The 18,750-nt window shown below is 38.5% G+C and overlaps 1 protein-coding gene across 1 annotated transcript in view; it reads left to right on the top strand.

Annotated features, from left to right (window-relative positions):
* GRID2 (glutamate ionotropic receptor delta type subunit 2) overlaps positions 1–18,750 on the top strand; it is a 392,388-nt gene that overhangs the window by 245,179 nt on the left and 128,459 nt on the right. The window contains exon 8 of the mRNA XM_006164500.1: positions 3,809–3,975. Coding sequence (XP_006164562.1) covers positions 3,809–3,975 — 167 coding nt within the window. The remainder of the gene's footprint in view (positions 1–3,808; positions 3,976–18,750) is intronic.

Here is an 18,750-nt window from a genome sequence, read left to right as displayed (position 1 = left end):
TATGACATTTATATGCTTTTATAATTGTTGCTTGGCCTTTGGCTAAGATCAGTTGTATATACATTTATTAAAAATAGGGGTTTTATTCTCTTCCCAACTGATTTCCTATTTGCAAACACATTCTGTAGTGGTTTTATTTTTTGTATGTTTGTTTGTTTTGGGAGATTATTGTTATAGGGTGCATGCACCAGCTGGAGAGTCAGAAAAGTGAGAAATCTCCCTCCAGGGGGGATGGCCACATCACAATCCCTTCTCCTCCATTCTCCTCTTGGGATCTTGGGCACGCACGCACGCACACACATACACCCCATGTGAGTTTCAGGTCACCGGTCTGGGACCTGAACTGCAGTTGGCCACGTGGGAGTCCAGCAAAATAACTGCTACACCATCTGCTGGTCTCTCTGTAGTGTTTTATTTGTAAGCTTCATAACTAGTCTCATTACTTGCTATTCTAAGCCTCTCATTCTTATTTTTTTGTTTTGAAAAATTACTTGCTGTTCACATGTTTATTCCAATTAAATTTGCAAAAATCATAATAAGTCCTGAAATATCCTTTAGGTGTTTTATTTAGAATTGCATTAATTATCAATTAATCTTAGGAAATTTGACATTCTTTGACAATTTTACATACACCCTTTCAGGAATATATTCTGTTGTTTCTAGAAATATTGAGTCATTGGAAAAGTCATGATGCATTTTTGCACAGAAGAACATAGAAAAGTATGTCATGACTTTTCCAGTGGCTCAGTAGTTCAGGTCATCTTCAGTCAAGTGCTGCAATGTTCTTCAAATAGTCACTTCTCATTTATTGTTAAATTTAGTCCTACGTATTTTTATTTATTATGGATAATATTTTTGCTCAAACTATTTACTATCTTTTATTGATGTATTAATATTAATTAAAAATAAATGATTTAGGGATCAGCAGATGGCATAACAGTTATAATTGCTGGATTCCCACATGGCTGACCAGGTTCGAGTCTTAGACCCAGTAATTTGAAACTCACACCAGACACTTGTGCGTGTGTGCCCAAGTTCTCAGGAGGAGAATGAAGGAGAAAGGATTGCAGCATGGTCATCCCCCTTGAGGGGTGATTTCTCACTTTCCCTTTCCCTGTGTCTGGCTCTCTCTCTCTTTCTCCTGCAAGCACATGTGCCCTAATGCAGAAACCTCTTTTAAAAAATAAAAAAAAAAAAAAATATTTTTCTGTATTTAGATAACTAGATAGCTAAACATATTTTGCTAAAATTTCGGTTTTCCTCTAATGTTTTTTCAATTGACTTTTGTGGACTCTTCAAATATGCTATCAAATAGTGATGATTTTGTCTCTGCCTGATGATAATTTTTTCTTAATGCGTTTAAGTCATATTTTCTGCTTTATTGCAAATTCTAAAATGACCACAAGCATACTAAGTTTGGGGGGTAACAGCAACCATCATGTTTATGACTTTAAAGATAATGCCACAGCTTCTCCTAGGTTTGCTGTTTGCTTAATGTATTCTATCTCTCATTAAAGAGGAGTTTTTCTCATAGTTTACTATGGATAGATAGAAGAGAGATAACTGTTTTCAGTTTTGTCAAATGTCTTTCTAATGTCTGTTGAAAGATCATTTAAAATTTTATAAAACCATGGCTGGCTGATGACGTGGTGGTTAAGGTGCTGGATTCCTACATGGCCAACCATGGTTCAAGCCCCAGTGGCTTGCCTTCTCACTTGACCTCTCTCTCTGTCACACTCTCTCTCTCTTTCTCTGTCCCTCTCTGATCAAATTAAAATAAATAAATAAATTTAAATAAAATAATTCTTCAAAAAAATTTATATAACCTAATTTGTAAGATATATTATCCCAGGGAACCAGCAGTTAGCGTAATGGCTATGTCGCTGGACTCCCACGTAGTCGACCGCGGTTCGCGTCCCGGACCTGGTGGCTTAAAACTCACACCGGGCATGTGTGTGTGCATGCCCAGGATCCCGAGAGAAGAATGGAGGAGAAGGGATTGCGGCGTGACCATCCCCTCTGGGGGGTGATTTCTCGCTTTCTGTCTCTATGTCTCTCTCTGTCTGTCTGGCGAGCGCATGCGCCCTATAGTGAAAACCTCTCAAAAAAAAAAAAAAGATATATTATCCCAGTAACCTTCCTAATACTGAACCAGTGTTGCTTTTCCTTGTTTAATAATGCACACTATCCTTTCAGTATAAACAGGTTAACTTTTGGATTTTGTTATCAGTTCTGTTTATTTTATTAATTCTGCTAGTTCTATTTTATAATTTTTTTAAATAAATCTTTTTATATATTTAGCATATCATTTTGGTTTTTTGGTAAATTTGTGACTGAGCATATGAGAAATGAGTAAAAATAATAATCACCAAAAATATAGAAAATTATACAGAATAAAGCTATATTCCTTAAATGATGATAGAGAAGGCTGTAAATATATATATATCATTACAGTGCCTGCCAGAGGGTTTTCTTACAAGTCCAACTGTAAGATATTCATAACCACTTTTGGGACCAGCAGATGGTATAATGGTTAGGTCGCTGGACTCCCACGTAGTCAACCACAGTTCAAGTCCCGGTACAGAATAAAGCTATATTCCTTAAATGATGATAGAGAAGGCTGTAAATATATATATATATCATTACAGTGCCTGCCAGAGGGTTTTCTTACAAGTCCAACTGTAAGATATTCATAACCACTTTTGAGAATAGTTAACCTAGGAAGACATAGGACAGAAATAATACCTTGCCCGCAGGGCAGTATCAGTCAGTATTCTTCAACATGAGTTGTGCTTACAGTACTCACTTAGAATATAGGTCACATGCAAATAGAGGATACACATAGTTACTGAGTGCAGAAGCCAGCCTAGCTTAGACACCTAATAGCCCAAAGGAATCAATAGCTGTTGTACTAACTCCAAAGGCACAGCCAGCTTTTGGCTTTCCAAGTCCCCAAAAGGGACAGGCCCAGTTACAAGAATCACTGGACTCAGAGAAACTCAAAGATACGGCTTTTTTTCCTGAATTTATTGTTCTCTCCTCAATCCAAATGACATTTAGTGACATCCAGCTGTCATTTTTTTCTAAGCAGTGTTGCCTAAAAGCATAGTTAATATGCCACCTTTATCATGTTTCCAGGAGAACAGATATAAATCTGTAGTAAGGAAAGAGGAAATTTAAACAAAGAAAATCTACTTGGGTACTTAATCTGGCTATAAAGTAACCCAAAATGAAAACATTGATTCAGAATAGAAGTTTACTTAGACATATATGTTATGTTATTTTTTACATGATTAAATATATACCAGTATAATGTTTCTTATTCCATCTATGTTACTGTCTTGGTCCACAATCATGTTGCTTATAGCAATATCTGATACTGGGTAAAATGATAAAGACTAGAGGTTTATTTGACTCACGACTCTAGTAGCTGGAAAATCCAAAGGCACAGGGCTGGCATCTGATCAACTACAGCATGTCCAACAGAAGCAAAGAGAATGGTGGGCAATTCACAGAGTGAGTCATGGGGTCAGCCATCTATCTTTTCTAACAACCAACTTTTGTGAGAATTAATTCCTCTCATGAGAGCTAGAATTCACCAGATCGCTCCAGATATCCTCAGTCCATTCACGAGAACAATGTGTCCAGGATCCTGTCACTGCTCACTTGTCCCCACCTCCTAATGCCATTACACTGGGATTACATTCCAAAATTTGAGCTTTGGTGGGGCAAACCGTTATCCAAACCAAAGCAGTAACTTAAAGTTCCAACATTAAATCTGATATGTTTGTTCTCCATATTTTCACAGGTCAAATATGGGAATTACGCTTTTGTGTGGGATGCAGCTGTATTGGAGTATGTGGCTATCAATGACCCAGACTGTTCCTTTTACACCATTGGGAATACCGTTGCTGATCGAGGATACGGCATCGCATTGCAACATGGCAGTCCTTACAGGGATGTATTTTCACAAAGGTAAGATTTGTGTATGTACAATTTACATACTATTTCTGTATATATAATTTATGAATCTGTAGTCAGGAGCGAGTAGACATAGAAAATCTACTTGGTTACTTAATCTGGTTTATTACAGTTTGTTTGGAGAATTACAATAACCAATAACATGAAATTTAATTATAAGTGGTTAATAAGGCATCCATGTCCTAAAATGTGTACTGAGGAATATTTTTCTCATAAATCAGGGAAGGCTGTTGCTCCACATAACTGGTTTAACTCTCAGCAAGTTGATGTGGACGTGAAAGTGTGTTAGTATTATCGATTAGAACCTAATTGAGCAGTTTAAGTCTCTGAGCTATTAGAGACTAAATGTCATAGACTCAGGAAAATTAATTCATTTCTATGAACACTAAAGCATAAAATAACTTTAGGCCCAAGGTAAAACTCCAGTGTACCGAACGCACAATGATAAGGACACTTTCATCTACATTTTGCAATGGAAAAAGGTAAAGATACTTAGAGTTCTCCACTTCATGTCGAAGTATATGTGAGAACTTCAAGAAGACAGCTTAAGAAATTATATCCATTCCCAAATAAGAATTTTCTATTCCAAGAAAGTTGTTTAACAAAGAAGATTTTTAAATGTACATTTGGGCTTAACAATGTCTATGAAGGACTTGGGCCTGAACGGAGTTCGCAGAGATCGCCGCACTTTATTCTACCTTCTACCAAACTGACTTGAGCCTGAGAGAGATTAGTATCTTCCAGGTAAAGTATGCTCCATTCTGTAGCGATAGTACATTTTGTTTATAGTCTAGATGTTCTTCTACCGGTTATCTAAAAGCCAATGCCAGACCAAGTGGGCAGGTTCAGATAATACTACACCCTCTCCCCAATTTCAAGCTATATGAATTGTATCTCTTCAGATTTTAGGATAACAAAAAGTCAGTCAAAAAACTAAAATCCAGTAATCCAAAATTTATGTTATGATTTTTCTGTTCACAAAACACAAAAACCTAGACCTCTCTTATCTGTAAAACAAGGAGGTTAGATTAATTCTAAGGTCCTGTATTTGTCAGTTTTCTGTGTTGCAAATAACTCCAAAGTATCAGTGCTTAAAATAGTAATTCCTCATTCATGAAACATGAAGGCTGCGACTTGGCTGTGTTCTGCCGTAAGGTATGGGTCAACTGTAGGTCTGCTCTACACGGCTTCGCATTCCAGGGCCCAGGCTGCAGAGGCAGCCCTATCTGGGACATGTTCTCCTTGCAAAGAGTGGTTGCAGAAGAGGCTGGCAGAAACTGCAGTGCCTTCTGGGCTTCTTGCTTGGATGTGGCTGACAACCATCTACCCGCAGACCACTAACCAAAACAAGTCTCGTAGTCAAGCCCAAAATCAATCAGCGGGTTAAGTGTACTTGGTGTAAAAGAAAGAAGGGGAGTAAATAATACGATATGCCAGTGATTCCTTCTGGCTTTAAACAAATTTTAAATATAAGACCAAAATTATATGTAAATAGATAATATGCATAAGCTAGGAAGCAAAATATTACAGTATAAATAAAAATACAATCAAATCCAATTGTTGATGAGTAGATTCTAATGGGAAATAAGCTAGAAAGATCAGCTGTGGCCTAGAAGGTCTGCCTGTGAGGCATTTGCAATCTAGAAAGAGATACACAATCCATGCATATGAAAAGAAATGAACAGACAGTTCCATAAATATGTGCGGATTGTATATATTTTGAGTCATCGAGAAAGTCATGACACATTTTTAAATAGAAAAAATACATCATGACTTTCTCAACAACGTAATATGTACAGCAGATAAGAAAATGCTGTTATATGTTATATGTACATATATAATGTGTGTGTGTGTGTGTGTGTATATATATATATATGTATATAAATCAGGATTGCTTATTAATAGTTTGTTACATTTGTGTAGTTGAGATATTGAAAGAATTGAAGAATAAGGAGTTAAGCCAAGGACACATGAATGAAAGCTCTCCAGAGGTGAGCCCTAAACTGGACCTTGAAAGATTAGTAGAGAATACTTAAGCTAAAAGGGAAAAAATAAATAATATTTGGAGATATAATAAAGACCACAAAATGGAAGTAGAAGACCGCAAAGCAAGTTGGGGCATATTAAGAATGCTAAGTGAACTTGGAAGGCAATGTGAAGTTCAGCATTCATATTGTAGGTCACAAGCACCTCCTGAACCTAGTATCCATCCTGAAGCCCAGGAGGAAAGTGATAAAAGTGGTATTTAAGGAAAGGTTAATATTGTTTTGGTGTGAAAAATGGAGTGGAACTGACAGACTTGAGCAAACCTGGAAGCGTGAGTTAATGGAGGCCTATCTAGAATCCGGCAAGGGGAAATGAGAGGAAAGAGAGAATAGGAGAGAATTCTAAGAAGAGATGCACACCCAGGTTCTGAATTTAGATGTGAGGATGCAAAAGCATGATTAAAATGAAAGGCTTCATGGTAAAAAGGCAGCAGAAAAGTTTCAAGATTCTTCCCTTTTACCCAGGTAGTTGAGGAGGCTTTTGGATGATTTCTTCTGGTTATAGTTAATATTAATGTATAAAATAAAGAGTATATATTGGAACCAGCAGATGGCATAGTGCTTACTAGACTCCCGCAAAGTTGACCACAGTTTGAGTCCAGGACCCGGCATCTTGAAACTCATGCTGGGCATGTGTGTGTGCGTGCCCAAGATCCCAAGAGGAGAATGGAGGAGAAGGGATTGCTGCTTGGCCATCTCCCCGGGGGCATGATTTCTCACTTTCTGTCTCTCTCTCTGTCTCTCCAGTAAGTACATGAACCCTATAGCAAAAATCTCTCCAAAAAAATAAAAATAAATAATAAAAAATAAATAGTATATCATGATACAGTAACTGCATTTATTATCTGCTATCTTCCGGGAGTCTTACATGCTTATGTGTTTTATGAACACTTCAAAACAAGTGCCTGAGATGTTACACATTTATTATAGATTTGCACGTTGCTGCATGACTGTTATTCTGTAAGTCCTATGCTGAGTGGAAGGGCCTGCATTTTGACAAGCACCAGGTTCAACTCAGGAGACATGGGTTGTAGTGATACATTCACTTAATTGTATCTGGGAATGATTTTTAAGACCCACTAAGGGCTACAATATACATAACCAGAGAATTGGCTAGAAGAGGTTTGTTCCCTTGGTCTGCACAAAATTAGATAACTTGGCAGCAGGAGTTCAAGTCTTTATTATATTTCATCAGATGAGTCAGAGTACTAGTGTGGCGGGTAATGTTTGTAATGACACTATTCCATCAAACGTTTATGTGGTCCTTGCCTTGTAACACTTCCTACCCCCAAAACATTATTTAGTCAAATAATGTTTCATTAAAGACATTTAAGAATGGCATGGTGGTTGGGCCACTGGACTCCCAGATGGCAAAGCGCAGTTCGTTTCCTGGATTTGGTGACTTGTTTTCTCACTTTCTCTCTCTCTCTCCCAGGGAAGTGACTGTTTCCTATAGCAAATTAAATGCTAATGATAATAATAATAGATAAAATTCAATAAATAATTCTTCTTTAAAAAATGGAAGAGAGAGGGACCAGCAGTTGGTGTAATGGCTATGTCACTGAACTCCCATGTAGTCAACCACAGTTCAAGTCCCGGACCCGGTGGCTTAAACTCAGGCCGGGTGCATGTGTATGTGTGTGTGTGTGTGTGTGTGTGTGTGTGTGTGTGTGCCCAAGATCCCAAGAGGAGAATGGAAGAGAAAGCATTGCGGCGTGACCATCCCCCCAAAGGGTGATCTCTCGCTTTCTGTCTCTCTGCCTCTCTCTTTCTGGTGAGCACATGCACTCTAGCAAAAACCTCTCCAAAAAAAGAAAAAAGAAAAAAATGGAAGAGAACAGCATTTTTCGGACCAACTTTTTTGTGCTGTTAATAAACTAACTCCAGTGTTGACCTTAGAATCTTAACTATTCAGGAGGCTAAAAAGATAACAAAATAGTAATTGAGCATTTAGGATGAGCTCACCTCTTTTTAAATCTTAGTGTCAAGGAAGAAATAATTTATGAATTAAATTTTAAATTTCATCAATAAAGGGTTTGCTTTTTGCCTATTGGCTTCTGTTCCCTGAATTTTGCACATGGAACTACCCAGGGGCACAAAAACAGTGATATGTTTCAGGTTTCATGGAGCACGGTTTAGCTTGGATTCAGGATAGTGGCACAGATGCATAAACAGCTTTTCAACCTGATCACAGAATTTAAAATTATTTCAACATGCAAAGAATAGTAGTTGTCCTTTTTATTTAAAGAGAGAGAAAGAGATCCAAGTAATCCAATAGATTAAACAACTTGCTTAGTATTACAAAAAAGCAGTGAAATGGAAATTTTCAAGATTCTCATTCTTTGTCTAGGTTTCTGGTCTTTAAGCACCTGTCTTCCCTTGTATTTCTTCTAAAAGTGTGTGAGAATAATACGTATATACTTAGGTACTTATATAATATTCCCTTGTGTGCCACCTCTGAGTTCTTACACATCTTGTAAGTGCTACTGCTGTCCTCAACATTATTAATACAAAAACAAAGATACAGGCCAGCCACACTGCCTAGTGATTAAAGGAACCAGATCCCGCATGGCCTACCAGGATTGGAATCCTGGCCCTCATGGCTTGAAAAACAAACTAAGTGTGTGTGAGTGCATGTCTAGAGTCCTGAGAGGATGGAGAAATGGAGGAAAAGGGATTATGCCGTGACCATGCCCCATTGAGAGAGGAAAGGGTCTCTCTCTCTCTCTCTCTCGCTCTCTCTCTCTCTCTGACTCATTCTGGCAAGTACACCCTTTAGCAATTAAAAAAGTAAATAAAAACGTGATGCAATGGGAGAATTTGTCCAACCTCTCTAAGCTATTGGATATTATAACTGAGATTCTAACCAGGCATTCTGGGTCCAAAAATTGAGGCTCTTAACCATTCTGCTGCACTGCTGTTTATGTAAACAATATGTATTTCTAACAAGCTGTGTTTCAAATAAGGACTTGCGCGTGTGCTCTCTCTCTCTCTCTCCTCTCTCTCTCTCTCTCTCAAACATGCACATATGCATGCATGTATGCACACACAGGATAAAATTTATTGCAATCCTTGATTCATGATATATTTTTATTACTGTCCATAAATAGTTACTTTTATTCATTTATTTAATTCGTTTTAAACTCCTTGGGTACAGTCCTTTTTTCCCTTTTGCATTAAGTATTAAAATATCTAAGGATTTGCTTCATATTTTCACTTGGATTCAGAAAAAGAACATTAGATCTTTCTACCTTCCTCTATCCTAACACATCTTTCACTTCACCTCCTGGGTCCTGCCTCGTGTTGGTAAGTGCCTTGGGTCCGAGTTCAGGTTGGTACGTCCCTCCTGCCTACCTTCATGTCCAGACCAAAGTAAGCATTCAATAAATATTTGATGGATGAAAAAATATCTACAGTTTTTATCAAAGATTATCCTATTTATCTATACCCAATTAATTATCTATGTGTTTTGCTTGCTTGACATTTTTAAAAGTCTCCTTTCTTTTCCTATAACTATTTCTTCAGTTTCTCCAGTTTTTTAATATGATGAATAAAAATAATTAAGACTCAAAAGAAAGCAAACACAGCACCTGTGTACCTGTTTTTCCAACTCCCTGCTATAAGAACTTCTATGCTTTCATCCCCACAAGGAAGATAGAAAACATTTCTAGAACTTGAAAGCACAGAGCCATAATCCTTTCATTTTCCAACCGGAATGGCATACTTTCCAAGCATTTTGATCCCTTTTCAGGAAGGGGAAAAGGCAAACCCTCAGTGATTGATCTGCACTCCCCAGGCTAGAGGGACCCCTCACAAAGGTACTAATCACCAGAAATGACACAATGAACTGGTTTCCCTATAGGGATACAAAAATATAAACTAGCCCTCAGCCCCAAGAGCAGAAATGACATAATTAAGACCCCTATGTAAACATTAAACCACCTGAAATTATATATTAATCCATATTTCTGTTTGAGAGCAATCTCCCTTTAAAACATCTATTTCAAATTTAGGAATTTGAATTTAGGGTTTCAAATTTGAAGACATTTCCATATGAGAGAAAAATGAGTAAACTTATTCGTCAGTCATTTCCTCCTGTTTCCTGAATCCTCGTGGGGCCATTTTTATGACTAATCCTGGCTGCTGCCCTAGTAGAAAACCTAAATAATTCACATGTGTTTTAGTGCTTAGTCTAAGTAGATGGGAGAGTAAGTGTGGTTGGTGATTTTTCCAGTATGTGTGTGTATTTCAAAAAATATTGTTATATGGACACTATATGATTTGAGATCAGTTTTATTAATTTTGCAAAGTCCAATAGGAGCTGAATTTTAAGAAAACCATAAACCTTTATTCTCAGGAAGGATACAACAGCCTTCTTGCGAAGCACAAGCCTGCCATGAGACACAGCAGTCATGGGGAGTAGATTCTAGACTTTCACATGCTACAGAAGTGCATTCTCCTTGCACTGACACCATACAGCTTTGGGGGAAACACTCTACCCAAGAAAAACAGGAGCCTGTAAAGGATCTTTATAAACAAACCTCTCTGGGAGACGTTTCTGAGACAGGTACTGAGGCACAGGAAGATAAATTAGCAGCACACGGTGCAAAGCTGGATAATGAGTCTGCAACGCTGGACCAAGCTACAATACTGTGCAAGAGGCAGGTCTGATCAGCTGTTTTCTGATAAGATTTGTGCTGTTTTAGCTCTCAGTAAGCGCTGTTCATTCAAAATACAGTCATTTTACCAAAAGCTGGGTGGCAAGCCAGCCCTACAGTACAGTCATTCAATGCTGTGCATAAGAAGAGCCAGATCCTACAGGAACCACAGCAGCTCCAATCCTGGCCCAGGCAGCTTGAAAAGCATGCAGGGTACATGTGCATGGGTGCCCAAAATCTTCATGAAATGGGGAAAGGTAGGAGGCGGTCTTGTGACATGACCACACTCCACTGGTGATTTCTCCCTCCTCTCTCGCTCTGTCTCTCTAGTGAGCACACATACCCATTGTTAATAATAATTTTTTAAAAGTGCAATTACTACAGAGATATGAATTAGGTGTGACTAAAGACTAAATTTTTAACAAAATACTTCAGAACTTAAAACTTCAAATGTGGGGAACAATAGATGGAGTAATGGTTATGTCACTGGATTCCCAAGTAGTTGACCACAGTTCGAGTCTCGGACCCAGCAGCCTAAAACTCATGCCAGACACATATACGTGTATGCCCAAGATCCCAAGAAGAGAAGGGATTATGGTGTGGACAGCCCCCGGGGGGGGGGTGATTTCTCGTTTTCTGTCTGTCTCTCCAGCAAGCGCATGTGACCTATAGAAAAAAATCTCTTTACAGATAAACAAATAGGGATCAGCAGTTGGTGCAATGGCTATGTCGCTATACTCCCATGTAGTCGACCACGGTTCAAGTCTCAACCTGGTGGCTTAAGCTCACACCAGGCACTTGTGTGTGCATGCCCAAGATCCCAAGAGGAGAATGGAGGAGAAGAGATTGCAGCATGGCCTTCCCCCCTAGAGGGTGATTTCTTGCTTTCTGTCTCTCTGTCTCTCTCTCTCTGGCAAGTGCACATGCCCTATAGCAAAAAAACAAACAACAACAAAAAAAAAACCTCTCAATAAATAAATAATTTCAAGTGTGTGCTGCACTTGAAAATACACACACATTATGTGAACATGCGTCCACATACACCAGAGTCATTATAAACCTCTCTTGAAATCATTACATTCTCTTTCTCTGCCATCATGGTGCGTGTGGGCCACTTGGTTCTTCACCATGTCTTCTCACAGGACTTTTAGAATCAAGCAGTGTCTAGCCAAGAAACAGAAGCAAAATCATCTCATTCCCTAGTGGATTCAAATGAAAACTGGTAATACTCCCACAGGAGACACTAGAGAAGAACCACGCTGGGTTTCTAAGGAACTGGACGGGAGAGGCTCCTTATTTATGCTGTACCAAGGTCACCATGGTCTTGCATGAACACTTGGGTTTTATTGGGAAAAATAATGCTTCACTTTGTTTCTAAGTTGCGCATTGGTAGGTTGGTTCAGTAATAAATATGGGAGATCATTTGTTTGAAAAAAAATCATTTCATTATAGTTAAGTCACATTTTTTAAAATGTAAGATACTCATTTTATGCAACAGATGTAACCTAAAGATACCTTTTACTGTTTAAGAAATTTGGTGTGCTTTTAAGTGGAAAATTTGGTCTCGTTGAGGATAACCAAAGAATGTGCTACTTTTTCATGTATCATGAATTATGGGCTTCCATGGTAACTATGTTGATAGAGGAAACAATAGAATACGGGACATAAATGAAGCTTTAACAAGCACTTGGATGAACTCCCTAAATTTACAAATGTGCACTAAGAAAGGATGGTGGATGACCTGCCTAGAATGTAACCCTTAGTCAGCCCCAGAGACCAGAGTCCAGGCTCCTAGTCCAGTGTCCCACCTCCCACCCTATTCTGCCAGTTCCTTTTGTTTAAAACAAACAAACAAAATCAGCTTTTTATACCTAAAATTTACTAGTAAAATAACTTGTTCTCCAACGCACAGTTATAACAACCTATTACATGAAAGTGCAGGAGTATTAGTTGGGAAGGATGTTCCACAGGATCATAAACATACCTAGAACATCCGTGATTAAATTGTCATTACTTTGTAGATATAAGAAAAGGCACGGAAATTAATGCAGTGTTCTGGAATGTGTCATTCCTTGCTTACAGAGAAACTATACAGTAGTATAAAAGAGTATCTTTCCATTCATTGAAGACTTACCAGGCTCCAGGTACTTTTTTTTTTTTTTTTTTAAGAGAGAGAGAGAAATTTTTGCTATAGGGAGTGTGCACTCTCAGAGACAGGGAGACAGAAAGCAAGAAATCACTCCTCAGGGGGGATGGCCACACTGCAATCCCTTCTCCTCCATTTTCCTTTCAGGATTTTTAGGCACACACACACACACACACACACACAAGCACCCAGCATGAATTTTAAACCGCAGGTCTGGGACTCAAATTACCCCTGGGAGTCCAGCTACAGGGCAGTTACCCACACATCCAAATTGTCTTCAGGCCTTCTCTCACTGGGCGAGCTGCCTGGTTCACATTAAAATGCTAATCGAATTTTAGTTTAAATGAAATGCAGATGATTTTCACAAACTTAATGGGCATGCCAGCACCTGAGAGTCCTGGGTTACAATGAGGGGGCAGAACCGGCTGAAATTGAAGCTGTTTCACATCAGCTGATGGGAAGTAAACAATGACCATGGCGAACTGAAAGCTGTGGGAGGATCCTGGGGTGTCTTCCCTCCCTCCCATCTTCTGCTACAAGTAGCTTAAGACTATTTAACCAGAATGCTCATTCTTCCTTCATGGAAGTTTTAATTAATCATGACTTTTTAATTGGTGGAATTCATAATTGCCTCTTATCTATCTCATTTCATAGTTCTTTGAGCAGCTCAGATGAACACAGTTGGTCAGAATGTCTGCGCACATGTCAACTGTTTGCTAATATGAAACAGAACCTACTATTTCTGTCTATGGATTATGACTGAAATGAAAATAGAATTTCCATATGGAATAAGACCTGTGATGCCGTGTAGCTCAGATAAGCAACAGAAGCACGAATGATGTTCGACTTAGTGAACGTTGTTCTCTGTTTCAGCACCAACTACAAAGAGGAAAGCATACCTCAAAATATTTATTCACCTTTTTTTTCTTAATAATCCATTCAGCCACTGTCACTGTGAAGTGTTTATGTTTGAAATAATGTTAGGACCTATTGAACATTATCAAAATCCAGTATGTTTTTATTTTATATATTGCTGGTCTCAAAAAATACATATAAAACACTGTTACCTTAGTGATATTTTTAGCAATGTCTCATGAGAATGGAGACACAGAGCCATGATGGAGAGGAGCCAGCAAACCTGGAAAAAATATGGTAGGCTTTCTATTCCCATAAGGTTTTCAATTGTTCTCTGAAATAATACTTTGGGTAGTAAGATTTTTGTTCTAATGATTTTTCTTGATGTCCTGTTTCTTTTCCAGTTTATCAAGGTCCCTGTAATGCTACCTATAAAAGCCTGCATGGCCCTTTTAGGCAGTCGCTTGTGCACTTTGAGCTAATCAACATGAATTTTACTAGTGCGAATTTCTTCTTTTCTGCATTTTTTTTTTTTTGGCAACTGCAGAAATTTGTCAAACAAATTACCTCCCAAGCAGAATATTTTCAGTAACATGTCCCTGAATTCTTCATTAAGGATTATGAGAATAGGCTAGGACTCAAAGGCCCTGAATTCAGGTCAAACTATTTCACTTTAGGGCATAGGGACTCACTGAAGAATTTAGTAAAAGCTAGCCATCATTAGATATGTTTTGATTAGTCGAGAGAGAATCCATCCAACCAAATAAGAGGCATTGACTAGTTAGGAGGCCATACTATATCTGATGTAAACCCCAGAAGGCATGGATACTTTTCTGCTTTGATCAGAGATGTCATCCAAGCAAGACATTACTACAGAGTAGGTGTTTGATACATATTAGTTGAGAGAATGAATGAATGATCCTGGAATGAGAGGTATTAGTTGAGTGAATGAATGACCTAGAAGTCAAAGGCCTGAACTAGAGTGAAGGTCATAGAAACGGAAGGGAAGAGAGAGAGATTATCAAAGTAATGCTGGCCATCAACTGGACATACAGATCAGGAGAAAGGTGACCCAAGATGATTTTGAAATCCTTAGCTTTGCTGGCTAGGAAATGGGGAAGACAGTAATAGGAAGGAATCCAGAAGAGAAAACTTTGTGAGTTTAAGTGCTTCTTTTGGCCTAGGCAATATTGAGATTGAGACTCTTAGAGGATGACGCATCCACTTAGGGAAATGAAGGGTGTATGACAGACAAGTGGCAATGGAGGGCAGGATTATGAGGGAAGAGGCTGGAGTGATGAATACAGACCTGGGCAAATTCTTCATTAAAATAACAAAAACCCAAGACAGCCCAAGGAAAGGGCAAAGAGATTAAGAGAACAAGATGGAGGCAAAATTAGCTTTCAAATGCCTCATTTTTGTGCTTTCCTCTCCTTTCTACTCCAAGGTCACCAACCAAACTGAATCTCTTAACACAAGGCGCCTGTCTCCTGAGAACGTATCATCCCTTTCTCTCTAAACTGATTCCCATTTCCTGACTTCCATGGGCATTAGCTCATGACCCACTCAGCATAATTTTTTTTGGCAAACTCAGCATAATCAAACCCTTCACTGTATTTTTACATTTTATCTTCTCTGTATCAGAGATGTCACTTTTTTGCTAATTAATCTTGTGTTTTTGCTTAACTTTTCAAATGCATTCAAAATCCTTACTTTGCAAAGAATTATAAAACCTTATGCCTTACTTGTAAACCATCCGTAATAAATAAATATGTATCTACTAGGTACTCAATAAATCTTTGTTAAGTACTGTTTGGAAAAAAAAAAAAAGAATCCTATCCTCACTGGGATTGCTAAAGCCAACAACTTACTAGAGACTGGGATTTATGTTTATTCATTCAGTTAGTAAATATTTATTGAGCAGCTACTTCGTATTTGAAACTTTTTTTTTTCCTGAAGATAAAATAGTAAATAAAATTGATGAGTTACTGCTTTCCTGGAACTTACATTATACTGGAAAGGTAGAGGAGAAAACATACAATATAAATAAGGGGAAAAATGGGATAATTTTTATTCTAAAAATGTGCTTTGGAGGAAAAAACTGGGATAGAAATAAAGATAGGTATGAAGGCAAGGCATAGAAGGTCTTTTGGAGAAGGAAAAATCGAATTACAATTTTGAATGTAAAATTGGGGGGAAAATGGTTAATACATAAGAAGTCACAGATGTTAAAGCTTCGAATTTGGAACAAACCTGCCACGTTCAAAGACTGACAGGGAGGCCAGTGTTGCTCAAAGAGAGCGAAGAGAGATCCAAAGGGATGAAAAACGATTCTAGAGTTGATTAGTCCCAGATACACTGTAGCACTTTAAAAAACAGAGTAAAGAGTTCAGAATTTGTTCTTTTTTTAATTTTATTTTATTTTCCAATTTTTCCAGAGGGTTCTTGTACTGCCAAAGAGGAACAGAGAGGAAAATTGAGAAATCAGCCCCCATGAGGGAAATTGAGAAAGCAGCCCCCCCATTCCATGAGCAATGTCACGTAATTCCTTCTCTTCCATCTCTCCTTCCTGTAGGAATTTTGGGGACCTACATGCACATGTACCCAGCATGTTTCTCAAGCCACTGGGTCTGAGACTTGAGCCATATGGTCTACCATGTGGGATCCAGCTGCTTTAACCACCATCCCATGGGCTGACCTTGGAGTTTTTTCTAATTACCGAAGGCAAGCCACTGGAAATTTTGAGAGGAGGAGTATTTGTTATCTCTGGCTATTAAAGTAGAGAAAGAAATATGGTGGGAAAGAGAGAAGGCAGAGGAGGCAGGAAGCAAGAGTGAGTGCAGGAAGGTAAGTTGGGAAGCCAGTGCAGTCGTCCAGCAGAGATGAGATGGCTTGGTTTTGGGTATTATCATTGAGATGGTGAAAGTGACAGGTTCCAGTCTATCATAGCTTTGAAATCGATGGGGCAAGCAAGTGCTTTGAATGTGATAGGTAAGGAAAAGAGAGATATTAAAATACACTTTTTTTTGGAACAAATAAGATGATGATACTATTGAGTTGACCAAGAGTGAGCCTGAAGTAGAGTAAGAAACAGAAGAAATTAAAATTTGAGCCTTGGGGTTGGTAAACTCAAGATTTTTTATTAAATAGGTTAATCTAAGCTACATTATAACTTACATATATAAAAGTAAAATTCAAGAACAGATAGAGATTAGGAACTATTAAAAATGGATGCTTAAATGATGTGAGAAATACTAAAGCAGGTAGGAAGAAAACAGAAGTACAGGGACCAGTGGGTGGTATGGTGGCTGGGGCACTGGGCACTCCCACTTGACTGACCACAGTTCAAGTCCTGGACCCGGTGGTGGCTTGCTTTCTCTCCTTCTGTATATGTCTCTCTCTGGTCAAATTAAAAATAAATGAATGAATACATAAAGTTAAATAAATAATTATTTTTTTAAAAAAAAGAAGTAGAAAAAGGTCCTTTCCATAGAGTTTCTAAATTCTAGTATTGATAATAGCATGTGACTTAATTATATGTTTTTGACTGTAAGAGTTGAAACCCCCGATCTAATTTTCCTGAGGAAAGAGCTCTATCTCACACAGAGGTAAAATGGGCTCCATTTTTGCTCAATTTAGAGGCTCAATGGGACATTGTTCTCAAAGACCGAGATTTTTCCACCTCTCTACTCATCTATCCTTTGGTGAGTCAGAACTGTCCTCAGGCCAGCCTGCCTGATAAGCAGAAGGATGCTAACAGCGGCCACAGAGACAGAGAGCTTCCTCATTCTCATTCCGATGCACGGAGAAGTCTCTCCTCTCAAGTATGAATATAGCTCTGTTCCTTCAGCTTAATTAGTTCATCTTGGTTCATATAGTTACGCCTGGACTGTGTAGAACCTCATTGACGGGGTGTAGGGGGGGAGAGCACCTCCCAATGAGGCGTGATCACAACTCAGTCACTACTCCATCTCTCTGTCCTGTCAGACTGTTGGGTATTGTGCATGCATGCACACATATGTACACAAGTGTGTGGCACATCATTCAAGCCACCAGGGCCAGGATTCCAAGCTGAGCCAGCCATTATGGCATCTGGCTCCTTTAACTACAGCACTGAGTGACCCGCCCTAGACTGCCTGTCTAATGGGGTGAAAGGTACATTGGAGACATTATACTTGACTGCAATCTGAAGGAAGAATTGACAAATGGTAGAGAATATAAGTAACAAAAGAAAAAAATCAATACCCATTAAAATAAAAAATAGCTATTGGGGGCTAGCAGGTGGCATGGTAGTTAAGATACTGGACTCCCACATAGCTGACTGCAGTTCGAGTCCCAGACCTGGCAGCTTGCTTTCTCACATTGTGTGTGTGTCTAGTGAGTACACACAACCTTATTATTATTAACAAATAAATAAATTGTCGTAATAAATAAAATTAAATAAACAATTTTAATAGCTATTATATCATTTATTGCACATTCATTATGTGCCAGGCACACTCCTAAGGTTTTTACGTGATCCAACTCCATGAGTCCTCCCGACTCTTCAACACAGATGCTATTCTCATACCATTTTGTAGTCAAGGAAACTAACACATGAAGTAACTCGTCAAATTATAAATGGCTAAGCTGAGATTTGAGCACAGAGAAACTTAAATCCAGAGGTCATGCCCTTGACAAATTTGCTCTGGTTAAAGTATGAAAATAAAGAGATGATACATATACTCAGCTGGAAGTTTTTCAACAGGAACCGAAGAAAGGGGGATGTTTGAGAAGGAAGAGTATGACCCCAGCTTCGCACACGTAGAGACACCAGGAAGTCTATTTGAGTACTTTTGAAAGTATGATACAGGAGGTTGGGAATGATGGGGAGTCAAAAATAAATAGGATTCATCAATGCAAAGTGAGAAGGAGAAAAGTAAAAAGAAAATATGTGCAGAAAAAATAACAAAAAAGCCTCAAAAATTGATATTAGAGGAAAAAGAGGAAGAGGGACTAGTAAAGAAGTAAGGGACCAGCCGTTGGCATAATGGCTATGTTGCTGGACTCCCATGTTGTCGGCCGC

The sequence above is a fragment of the Tupaia chinensis genome, unplaced genomic scaffold (assembly GCF_000334495.1).
Source record: "Tupaia chinensis unplaced genomic scaffold, TupChi_1.0 Scaffold143631_1, whole genome shotgun sequence".
In the NCBI taxonomy this organism is placed as follows: domain Eukaryota; kingdom Metazoa; phylum Chordata; class Mammalia; order Scandentia; family Tupaiidae; genus Tupaia; species Tupaia belangeri.
This window is presented reverse-complemented; position numbering and strand designations above follow the sequence as displayed.